This window comes from Lepidochelys olivacea, assembly GCF_965140295.1.
Source record: "Lepidochelys olivacea isolate rLepOli2 genome assembly, chromosome: 8".
NCBI classification, from domain to species: Eukaryota; Metazoa; Chordata; order Testudines; family Cheloniidae; genus Lepidochelys; species Lepidochelys olivacea.
Window position 1 is genome coordinate 94,292,839 of NC_140418.1, and position 13,016 is coordinate 94,305,854.

The following is a 13,016-nucleotide window of genomic DNA, read 5'->3' on the forward strand; positions in this document are numbered from 1 at the left end:
TCTTCAAAAGATGGCAGCTGTCAAGTGGAATGATTTTAAAACAAATGAAGTTAGAAGGAGAATAGCAAGTGAAATCATGGTAGAGGATTGGCTACAATCAGAAAGATTATAATGGTGGAGGTACCGTGGAAGATGATAAGAAAATAAAATAAACACAATGAAGGTTAGTTTGACGTAGAGGCTGATCACTGACTGTGATAGAACACTGTATGCCAGGACATGACCCGGCTGGGCTTAATGGAGGAACTAGCCATAGACAGGAGTGAATGGTGACCCTGAAGTGCTCTCTGTGTTTGTACAGATGCTCCAGGATTAAATGATGATGGTGTCTGATGCATTGTAATGTCTGTGCATTCAGATAACTTTAAAGGCAGATTCACAAACATCCACCCAGTTTCTGCATTATGGAAGCTGGATGGAATTTTCACTGTAGTAGCCTCTGAAAAAAACTCCAACACAGAGAAATAGAAAATTAGAGGTAGAAGTTTACCTGGCATTGTTTTCCTATATATTATTATATTTTCTTTACGCAGTAAACATTAAGCTGTATCATTTTCTGTGACTTTAAGAAATAATATAGAACATAACTTTGTCAAAGAGTAACATTCTTCTGCTGCTACATAAAAGTCAATGTGACTATGAGGCAGTGGAGTGTTGGAGTGATCAGCGCATAATATGAAGATGGAAGGCAAAGGTGGTATTACTCCATTTTTGGGCTTCCCCAGTCCTGGATGGTCCTAGAAAAGGGAGTCACCAGCTGGCTGTCACAGTTACTGGGCTGACTGCACCTCTGACCCCTCCTAGTGTCTTTGAGTGCATCCCTGCCCCGATCCGGTGTCAGGCCTTGAGCCATCACCTCTCTTGGTGTGGAATCACTCATGTCTCCCATTCTCAGGCTGGTCTTGGGCTGCAGTTGCCTGGGTTTGACCATAATTAACTCAGCAGACCTGAGTTAGGTTCAGTACCTGCGATTCTGAAGCTATGACCACTGGCATTCGATGACCAGACAGCCTTCTTTAAGCCAAGTATTGTTTATTTGGAACTAATGCTTTTCTGAGGAAACTATCTTAAACCAGACTATATTTACACTTACCAGGTGTCTATCCATCTTCCACCTGGGTATCCTAGTAGATATAAATTGCATACAGGCACCCCAAGACCCGCAGGGCATTGTTTTAAATCCACCAGTCTTTCAATCATACCCCCAGCCACGCCAACACCCACATGCAAATGGCATGTCTACATTTAAAACACCACACGACTGACACACGTAGGTAACCAGAGTTAATTTTCTAGTGTAGACCAGGCCTCATAAGGCTACGTCCCGCGCGGGTGTAAATTGCACAGTGTAGCCGCTCTTTGTCACCGGGAAAGAGCTCTCCCGTTGACAAAATAAAATCACCCCCACCAAGGGTCAGTAACTTTGTCGTCAGGAGAGTGGCTCCCACCGTTGAAGCGCTGTCCACACCAGAGCTTTTCATCATTAAAACCTTTGTCATTCAGGCAGTGTTTTTCTCACACCCTTGAGCGAAATAAGTTTTAACAATGAAAGTGCAGTGTAGACGTGGCCTAACTGTTTATAGCCCTTTGGTCTGTCCGTTCGCACCAGTGGCCAAACAAGTCTTGCAACTTCCTTGGGAACAGGATGCAGGATCATCAAGTCTAACAGATTTCCAGTTGTCTTTTCAAGTATGTGCTAGGCTGTTCTTTCTTACCTTTCTTGTCTTCCTGGGAAGAGCCCCCATTGAATTAAAGCAATATAGGTGCATAATAAACATTCCACTAACCCAATGTAGGTATACAGTCCATCTCAACAGGTACGTCTCATACAGTATTCATAAATTATTAAGGCACGTCCAAACCTATTACACAATGCATGGTAAAAGGTATTCGAATACAGTGCGTTACTATTTCATGATGACGCCCTTGGAGACTTGTGCAGGTCATCCTATACAAGTGCCAATACAACCGTTACACCACACTATTATGAATTGACATATGTGAAACCCCATTTTTTTATCCTATATGATTACACATGCATGGACTTCAGGAAAGTATCACCCTAATGCAGAATTCAACATTGCTGGGATAAATAAAGGGCTTGATTCTCAAGCCTGGTTATGGCTCCAGTACTGCTAATCCCTAGAGTTCAAAAACCAGGAGTGGCTTAAAAATAAGTGTGTTTTTTAAAAAATAAACAATTCTGGGTTATTTTTTATTTGCCTCTGGTTGGGGGTGGGAGATTGAGTCTTTAGGGTACTGGAGTCGTTTCATGTTTCCAGATTTTCCTCTGTAACCACATAGGCCTGTAGCTTAGCTTTTAGTACCAAAAAAAAAAAAAGAGAGAGAGAGAGATTCTCACATCACCACATGACTCTAGCAGTTGGAACCTTAAGAAAGCCACCAAATGTCATGGAACTCACAATACAGACACAAGAACTGACACTGTGGCCCCTTTATGCCACACAGGTGCCATAAACATGCTATCATCCAGCCAAGAATTCCCCTGGCATCGGGGAATACTCGTGTGGTGCATGTGCTGTGTCCGGGCCCTTCGCCTGTTTCCCATTCCCAGCTTAGGGGCAGGGAAGATGTCAGAGCTCTGCTCCACTGATGTAGAGACTATGAAGGGGTCTAGAACTCTCAATGGAATTAGAGCTGAGGCTGAGGTTAGCCCTGAGACATTCAGCCAGAATCAGCTCCATTACACTCTCTCAACCTCCCGCCCCCTTCCTGTGCTGAACAGAAATCTGATGCAGGCCAGAATCTGCCACAGTATATACCAAAACGTTGGACCTCATTTGTGTGTTGGCATTTAAACTCTGTCATATATATGCGCATACACTCTCATACACATACACCAGGGTAGCAACAGTATATAAATCTACAACTGAGAAGGGGCTGTTCTACAGTACATGGTAAGAAATACTGTATATTAAATTCTCTTTGTATTCCAGTGGCTACGTACAGTGAAAGTGAACTCTCCGGGGTGTTGTTAGCACAGTACTTAAAGAAGGACACTCATTTTTCTAGAGTGTGAATATCAAGCCCTGTTAGTACATATTAAATATAAATTTCAATGGCAAGCAGGCTGTGTCAACTCTTAAAGCCATGAGTAATGTGGTGACATTTAGTTTAACTGCTTAAGTGGCATTTCTGGGCTTCCAAAGTTTTTTTTAATATTTGTGACATGACTACTCATTGTAAATGAAAAATGGATTGTTCTGATAATACAAAAAGGGAAGGAAGAAACTGATTTTAGCGGTTTAAAACGCTAAATATTGAGGTTCACTGATGCATCCTATTTGTGTGTTTTTTGTTTTGCTCGGGATACAAGAAAAACAATGTGGTGACCACAGGTTAATACCTGATAACGTGGGCTTTCTTTATTATCAGATCTCTTCAGGTTTTAACCTGCTTCATTTTTAATACACTTTCTAAATTCATAAGCCACTCCCAACCTCAAGGGTGTTCAGATTTGAGGAGTTGTTTAGCCCATTATGAATATGCTATATGATATTCAGATCTAAGCCCCAAATTCAAATGAGGTTTTGGTCTCATTCCTGTTTTTAATAATAATTACAGTAGTGTGCAAATGCCAGTCACTGTGCCATTGGGCCAGTCACTGCACAAATAAAGGAAAAAAAAGTCTGCCTCAAAGAGTCAGAAAAGAAAATTGGAGAAGGGGTAATGATGCAAAATAACCAGGGTTATTTTAGGCACATGTTAGTTCCATTTGTATTTTCTAACAGGTAAATAAAATAATTGTTTTAGACTAGTTCTGTGTGGGAAGATCTCTGTGTAGAATAGCTTAAAAGGGAATTTTTAAAGACTAGAGAGTAAAACTTAAAAACGAAGGAGAAGTTGTTAGGTACTGTATATGGGGATTGGTCCTGCTTTGAGCAATAGATGACCTCCTGAGGTCCCTTCCAACCCTGATATTCTATGACAGATAATAGTCACCACTTTGGATTCTTGATTGACTAGAGTCTATCAGAGGTAAACACCTAGAATGAATCTTTCAAATTGCATTTCCATCAAGAATAAACACCTATGGCACAGAGGGAATTCAGAATTAACTCAGCTTCAAATCAAATGAAATAAAATAAGCCTAAAGGAATCAATACACATATTTAGATTATCTGAGGAAGCCTACTTTGTATGAAATACTAACAAATGAGAGGATAATTATACTCAAACACTTCTTAAACAACCCACCAAGTGTGTCAATTACTCTTAAACTTACCCCATACCTCATTTATTGCTATACCATTTACTTACAAAAAACATTTTAACCACCATTTATACATAGCAATCCCCAGTGAACTAACAAAGGGGCAGAGGGGAGCAGGAACAGAGAAACAGGCTGAGAGTACAGCTGCACTGCAGCTGGAGGTTTAATTTCCAACTCGGATTCACAGACACACTAGCGTTGGTGGAGTTAGCATACTTACTATAACTCTGTAGCTGTGGTGGCATGGGCTGGCCGCCCAAGTACTTACCTAGCGTCTCGGATGGATTTGCGCTCAGATGGCTAGCCCAGGCCATCACCTGCACTGTCCTGGCTATGCTGCTATTGTTAACAGGATAGCTTGATCAAAGCTGGTACATGTGCATCTATCCAGCTGCAGTGTAGACATGCTCTAAAGATGGAGATTCAAGCCAAAGCTAACGTAGCTGAATACATCTTACATCATGATCTGAATCTTGCCAAGCTCAAGCTCAGGTTTACTCCCCCAGTGAGAAATGTCCAAAAGAAGGACCTCTTAAGTGGGAGAACTTTCCTTTGGACATTAAAGAGAGTTTTGTCCCATGGGACCAACAACAAGAGACCGTAGCAGAAAGGGTTTAAGGAGAGAAGCAAACTGTCAGGAACCAAGTCAACTAAAGATAAACATCAGCACTTGAACTGCACCTGAAAGTGATCAGAGAGCTAGTGCAGTTACTCTGGGCCAGATACTCATATGGTTTAAATAGATGTAGCTCAGTTGGAGTCTGTGGAGCTAAGCCAACCTACAGCAGTTGAAGATCTGGTCCTAAGTTCTTTTAGCAACCTGTTCCATTAAGGTTAGCAACTGCATTCTGCACCGGCAGAGTAGGCCAGATTCTGCCCTCGGTTACACTTGTGTAAATCCGGAGTAGCAGCAATATGCTATGTGGAGTTACTCCACTGTAACTGAGAGAAGAATATGGTACATGGAGTGCTCGTCAAGATATGACAATCTTTACCTGTGTGTGAATTCACTAGAGATGGGCCTGGACCAAAATCCCAGATCCAAACATTCCTGGACTTTTGGGAAGTTCAGACCCAACTTTAAACATGGCTCAGCTTTTTACAATGGGTTGTAAATAATAAATAAACTCCCAGATGTGCAAACACTTCAAGTTTTGAGAAATTTTGGAACCTGACTCAAGCATTGTGGCTCATGCCCATCTCTAAAATATACAATGGGGACGCTGAAAGAAGTTATTTTGCTTCTACAGCTGTTAGCAGTCTGAACTGTAAATTGCCATTTAAGGAAACATCTGTGTATATAATGTTGAAAATTCTGAAAGCTTAAAATATTTAATATGCATTTGATTTGAAATATATTTAACAAGATATAAATATTTCATAAAGATACAAACTGAAGGACTTGACGTATGAACTTTAGTGGCCAGCTAACTTCAGAATGTGAATAGTTCAAGTCCTTGCCAGGGCATTTTCAGGCAGAGCATCTTTTTAACTGGGGCACTGAGAATCTTATCCTGTCTTACCGAGAATTGGTCTTCTATGTATTGCCTTTTTGGTCTCCAGGTGTCATTTTGCTTTTCTTCTAGTGTCCTGCTGGCTTTCTTGCATCACTCACTTCAGTCTCCTGAACTTTATATACAAAGTTAGCTGAAACACAGTCAAGCAACCTCAGTTCAATGTAAGAGCTACTTTAAATTATTTACTCCAAACCAGAGGGTCTGTTCCTTATCACAACTTGTACAGACAGACGCCTTCAGACTCAACATCCACCCTTGCAAACAAGTAGCTGTGTCAAGCATCTGTCCTCTTATCAGACCTATGCAGCTTGAATTAGCTGAGTGATATTCTGCTCTTTGGAGTGCTCATGACATTCTCAAGAACCCACTAAGAGGAAAGAAGGAAGAAATAAAAAGTAAATTACTTTCCTTACTGGTTAATTACTGTACTTCCTACAGTACTTTATTCTGTCATTTTAACCCACTGAACTCTATATTAGACAATAAGATGAGCTGCCATGCACTATTCATCCTTTTTGACCACTCCCTCTCCTTTCATCCTCTGAAGTTTCAACACCATGATTCCTGAGTCATCACTGTTACTGTCTCATTCATAATCAAAGTACAGAAATATTAACTTAGGTCCTCAGCTGTTGTAAATCAGCATGTGTCCATTGACGTCAGTGGAGCTATGCTGATTAACAACAGCTGAGTACCTGGCCTATTATTTCTGTAGCAAGGTTTGCAAGGTGTTTTACCAGCCCCTCAATACAGGGGTCCCTGCCTCAGAGTTCTTCTACTGTAAATCTATATCTTTGCAATAATTCAAGAAACACAACAAAGTACTTTTCCAACCCCTACTGCATCAACAGATAAAGTGTAGAAGTGACTTTCTTGTATTTAGGTGTATGAAAGCTACAACTTGCATAACTCTGTAGTCATAGTCTCTAGGCTTTCTTCTGTATAATGCACCTTCCGCTCCCTTGTATCCACTGAAGAGTGAAAAATGTCACAAGAAGTTTCATTGCCAGCTGGAGTAGTTTAAAGCCTGCTTTAAGAAGCCAGATTTAAATATTTAATGTTTAAAAGACTACAGCATATGTCTACATGGGAAGACTCAGCTTTCACTATAAGGTTTAATACCACCAAGATATGAGGATTAATAGTATTTCCAGTGCCCACCTCTAAGTGGTTACAGCTGACTTTTGTTTTCCTTGCTGAATAAGCTGTGGCGGTGTTTTCATGTAAGACAAGATGCATTTTCCAGTAATTAAAGGCAGCTTTTACATCACGACACAGAGAAATCCACAGAGACAGGAATTCTACAGAAAGATCAAGGAACCAAGCATCTTTCCAGATTTCTCTTTTTTTATATAGTCGAGTGGGAGAGGATTGTTTACTTTCGCTGATAAAGATAAATCCTTTTGTATTGAAATGTCTAACCAAAGAAAGACTCAATAAGCCAAATTCTGTCCTCAGTTACACTAATGCAACCCTGGAGAAGTTGCTATTGAACACTCCCACGCTCTCTCTAATAGACACTAATATTTCACCTTTTGGAAGTCTCTCCTCAACAGTAAGTGATGCTGAACGTGAACTGATGGAGGATGTAGTCCAAGTGCGACATGATAATTGGGCACTTGGGGATGTGCAGTGACATGATAGGCAAACTGTTTTCAGGGATGTCCCACTGTAGCACTGTCAAGTTATTACTAATGGTCTGTTATTATGCTGCACACGTGTTTCTTCCATGCTACGGTATGGTTACTTTTCAAATGGTTTTGCAGAGCAATCAGTGTAGGTGCAGGAGTATGGCTGAGGGCAGAATCTGACTCAGAACTACCATGATTGTAAAACCTGTAAAGAATTGGGAGAGATGACTAGGTGAAGTGATGGTCAAAATCAAGAAATATAATCTGTTGGCTAAAGCCTGAGGTCCTTATTCAAGGCCTAAGCCTTTCAATTTTTATATCAAGAATGCTTTCTGGATTTATAGTGAGGTTCTGGGGCTAATAGCCTAAACCTGATTTCATGCTTCCCTTAACTTCAGTAGGAATTCCTCATATACAGAGTCTACAGTATTGGGCCCTGTATATATAATATGTCATACTTTCTTCATCTGAAATTACTTTTTGCCCAAATTTTATTATCAGAGACACAGGAGAACCACCCTTTCAGGCTATTTTTAAACTTCCAGTGAATTGCTGACTGGTGGGTTTGTCATCAGGTAACAGGGCTGCCACTTCCTGAGCAGTCCCTCATGACCAGAATTCCCTTTGCAGCAGCTGTCCCTGGGTGCTCCCTCTTTCCTTACAAACTCCCCCCATGGCATCTTAGAAGTTCTACTGCCTTCTGCTTGGGGCTGGTGTAATGCTGGGAAACACTTCCAAACTGCCCCACCAATAAAGTCTGTCACTGCAGCCCAAAGGTTCACGTTTATCTCTGGCTCTTCTGCCATCCACTCACAGCCACAGCCTGCTCTTCACAGGGCTGCTTCTCATGGCTGTCTCTCCCTGGAATTTAGCCTTCTGGCTCTGACCTCCTTCTCTTGCCAGTGTCTTTACTTTTCTGAAGGAGAAAGCAGTCTATATACTGCCCTCCTCCAGAGAGCTCCTCCCGATTGACTGGAAAAGAAGGGAGTCGTGTCCAATCCTACATGACAGGGCTCCTGATCTCGGGCCCTTAATGGAATAGCGTTCTGGGGTTTCCCCTACATCCAACTCCTAATTCCCCAGGACTCCTGGCTCTCTTCTGCTGTCAGCCCATTTCCTGGGCCTTTGTTATTCCAGCTTCCTGGAATGGCATCTTCTGGCCCCCTCCACTCTTAAACGGAGCACAGATTAAACTTTAATTCATTTGCTCTTGTAGTTCTCGCTATGTTGCAAAAATCATTCTGATTTGTCCCCTCCCACTTTAAAACAGTTATGTTTATCACATTGAAATTTAGTCCCCTGATGACATTTAAGTCAGGTGATCAGCTATTATTTTTATAGCTAACAGTGGGATTTTTAGTATATTCCATTATACATACATTTACACACAACCCTGTAGATCTGGATTTATCTTGGATTCATTAATACCACCATTTTAAAAAATATTCTCTTGCAGATTATAGAAAGGGTATTTGTAATCTTAGATATGCATTTATTAATTTATAAATACACTTTTCAAAACCCATAGTTTTACCTAGTTAAATAGACACTGTATTTTGCTGCATATATTATTTGCTTTTAGAGCCTTTTCTTACCCCACATGTATATTATCAAATTGTTTAGCTGAGAATGCCAACTCCCTTCCCCAGTGAAGTCAATAAAGATTCCCATTAACTTCAATGGGAGCAGGAGCGGGCACCATAATGAATTTTTATAGCTAAACTTATAAATCCCTTAAAGAGTAACTGTTTCTAATGTCTGCACTGATATAGCCTTATACATGACAGAACTGGCGTTGTACAAGAGTGTCCTACAGGCAAGTGTCGTGTATATTTGCACTTTATGTTAGCAGCATTCAAATGCACCATTTTTAAACGTGTGATTTGTTATCTTTGAGGTGAGTACAGCAGCTTGCTACAAGACTGAAAGGGTTTTCGTTTCCATAGGGAAGTCAATAATTATGGAGGTTATCATTGTCATGCTCAGAACTCATGTCATTTTCATAAATCATTCATTTCATTGTCATAAATCATGCTTTACAGCTGCAGAATGGAAACTTATTGCTGGATATTGATGAAAATCTTGTTACAGTCACTCAGGTAAGGTTATGACACTAAAAATATGAAAGGGAAATGTAGATGAAATCACCACTAGAATTAGTGCGATTTGAAAATGTTCCATTTGGGTTTAGCTGCACCAGAATGTAGCTAATGCCAAGTACGGATAATTTAAAAAGAAATTATATAGTTGGAAAATTCATCTGTTTGGTGACCCAGAAAGTGAAACTGTTTAAAACCAATGAAAGGTAAAGATTAGCTGCCAAAATGTCTGCCAATGTCTGAAACTCCATTTATGTAAAAAGAGCTGTACTCGTTTAGACCAGTAGAGAATTTAGCCCTAGCAAGGATCCAGAACTAGAACTCCTCATCCAAACAATCCTAGACTTCGTGGGATTTGAAATCCAGATTCAAATGTTGCAATTTAAGCTTCTCTAACAAGTATCCTCAAAAGTTATTTTCACGCTAAATTACAATTTACATTTGCTGACATAGCTTTCTAGCATCTGTTGTACACAAAGTTGCAGTCATGCCAATATATTGCTCTTTTTCTGGGGTCACCATGTAGAAGGGCTTATTAGCATAAACAGTAATGGCAACTCAATAGTGCTCTATCCAGCAATCGGTTTATATAGTCCCCATCGCTGTGATATCAGAGAGGCTCTCGTGAGCTCCTTGGAGTTTTATCTGAGATGAATTTCCACAGGTGCACACATCTTAAAGCACTTTGAAAAGTATCATTATCTCCATTTTACAGAGTGACAGTCACAGAGCGGTTATGTGACCTGCTGCTGTTGAACTAAATGCTGAAACCTTGAGTTCAAAAAGAATCATTGTGTTAAATTCTCAGTTATACTTATTCTGCATTAGGCTAGAATATGAATCATGGGATTCATTCTAATGTAGATTCATTAATGTAGATTATTCTACATTAGGCTACATTAATATGAATCGTGGGATAAGGGTTCCATCAAAACTTCTGCCCCTCACCCACTACGCAGACTCTTCCCCTAGGCTGACAACCTGGGTAGTGCAGGACACGGTCTCACTACCTGGTACCCCTTGCAGTCACTGGCAGCTCTGCTTCTCACTTTCTCTCCCTTATGGTGGGCAGGGAAAACCCACACAGTCTCATCTATGAAGGGACATGTACAGTTTCTTTAGAATGCTAGCAGGAAGTCAGACAAGAGGAGGCTGGGGGAGGTTCTAGCCAGAAGCTTTACAGTGATGCAGAGACAGAAGTTTTAGGGACAACCTCAAACAAGCAATTTAGAGTTCTTAGAAGGAAGTGACTCTGTGCTATTGTCACAACCCCCGCAGCCATTGGTGGCAGCTGGTTGGCATGAAGTTTCATCTGAAATGATTAAATTAGGAGTATCATTATTATTCAGGTTTTTCTAGACATTGCTAAGATTAAATGGTTAGCAATTTTGTGCATGGTACTAGAGTGATCTGCTTCTTCTCTTGGAGAGACTAGTTCTATAGTTCTTCTATTAGTACCCAAGAAAATAAGTGCAGCCTTAAAAAATGAAGGGGGCTAATCCTCTCCCCATATACATGCGTAAATCCCATTCCCATGACTATAAGAATTACACTCACACTCTTGAAAGGAAATATAGACCTTTAGTGGAAAATGTCTTAGCATATCACCAAAACACAAAATGATCTATTTAACACAATACAGAATGTGAGGAGATGTGAAATAATTCATTCCTAGGCTGAGTGCCATTAATGCAGCTAGACTAATTCAAGGCAGAGAGTGTCTAATTTACTGTAGCGTTGCCTCTTTTTTAAACAATACATATATAAGAAAAATATAAAAATCACTCAAACTATTGCATTTTGAATTAGTAGCCTTCCTCCTTAAAAGATCATTCGTGGCAAAAAGCTGGGAGCTGATGATATGAGGAGAACCTTTAACATTTGCCCTCTTTTTTTGTTTCATGTAAGATGATTCAGAAAATAGAATGTGGCCCAACTGTCCTAAGTGCTAAGCATCGGCTACTCCCATGGCCCTATATGATTTAGAACTCAGCAGAATTCCAAGCCTATCATCAACTCTCCTATTGAATTAGAGGGCTGCAACGTTGTCTCCAGACCTTGTGATCCCACCTAAAGTGGGGGATGGGACAAGAAACAGAGTTAAGATGGATGTTCAATCCCATTAAAATTTAAAAGCCTGATTTTTCATGTTCTTGGGCTCCAGAAGAAGCCACAGGAGAAGTGGAGGAAAGGAGGAAAACCTCACTGAATTCCCCTCTGAGCATTCCCTGTAATGTCCCTTCGGTAAGAAAAGTAGGGGGTAGATTTTAAACTCTTCCATGTGAAGCTAGGAACTGTTCTGCCAGTTTGGCTTCTTGCTTCAGTGGCCCCTACCCCTGACAGAACAGATGTGCAGTGCCATTGGCTGAGTCCCCCAACATCTGCCCCGTGGCTCTGATGGAGAGCACCCATAGTTATGCAAGTCCTAAGTGTTATTACTTGCTCTGTTACCTCCCATGCATGGAGTTTTAGGTGGAGAGCAGTGGAAGTTCCGTGGATACCTCAGCTCTCAGAACCATTTGGAGTTCCCGAATATTTTGGTTCTTTCTGGTTTTAACTATGGCCCAAACTCTGTAACCTTTGCCTGTCGAATAATCTATACTGAAAACTCCCATAACTTCAGTGGGGTTACTTATTTGAATAAAGGATACAGGATAAAGCTTTGGAAGAACTACTGTCAGAACTGGGAGCTGCTCAGAGCTTTGGATTCCCACCAGAATCCTTCAAAGTGGTGTGTCTATAGATAAATTTAAAATGAAACTATGAAGATTTTTACCCTGATATTTTTCAGAGGTTGGGTGAAACAGGGGCTATCCCTGGTCTAAATTATAAGGTTGGTGGGGGAAGGCAATTTGACTCCAGAATCTTGACCAGTAATTAATTGTTAAAGCTAGTCAGAAAATGGTGAGTATTTTCCTTGGGGAAAAAATTAAAGTAACAAAAATTCCCCCTGCCTTTTTTTGGTAATTTTCACAGGAATTTTCCAGTTTCACAATGAAAAAAAATCAAATACCACACATTTTTTTGTTGGGAAGGTTCATGTTTTCATCACAAAACTGGAAAAATTTTGAAAGGAACAAAAATTTTCATTTCCAGCAAATTTATTTCTCAGAAAGAAAAAAGTATCCCACCTAAACAATTTCAACCAGCTCTATTAATTGTGTATAAATTTCACTCCTCTGAATACTCATCAATTTATCATGTCATCTTGTTTTCCTAGGCTGTTTCATAATGGGACAATAATTCACACTGCACAGATACAGTAGTAATCTGACTTTGTGCAATACAACAGGAAATGTGATAAGTTCCTTTAAAAATTAAATATACAAATAATTTTGGGAGGATAGTACTGCAGCAACTGATCCCACTTACGATCAGTACCTAAATACCTTCAAGCAGCTCTTTTTGATCAAAATACTTAAATTATACTTTCATAGAAGTTTGGTGCAGGAGGAATCATTAATATTATATGGCAGATGTAAATACTTGATCACTATCAAGTTTCATGCTATTTTGGCTTGTGTACTGTAGAAGA

General features: G+C 40.2%; 1 protein-coding gene across 5 annotated transcripts in view; it reads left to right on the forward strand.

Moving 5' to 3' along the window:
* DAB1 (DAB adaptor protein 1) overlaps nucleotides 1-13,016 on the forward strand; it is a 685,851-nt gene that overhangs the window by 648,338 nt on the left and 24,497 nt on the right. For 3 of the 5 annotated variants that reach the window (XM_084636865.1, XM_084636866.1, XM_084636867.1), the window contains one exon: nucleotides 9,425-9,481. The exons of the other annotated variants lie outside the window; for them this stretch is intronic. In XM_084636865.1, coding sequence (XP_084492991.1) covers nucleotides 9,425-9,481 — 57 coding nt within the window. The remainder of the gene's footprint in view (nucleotides 1-9,424; nucleotides 9,482-13,016) is intronic. 5 annotated transcript variants of the gene reach the window in all.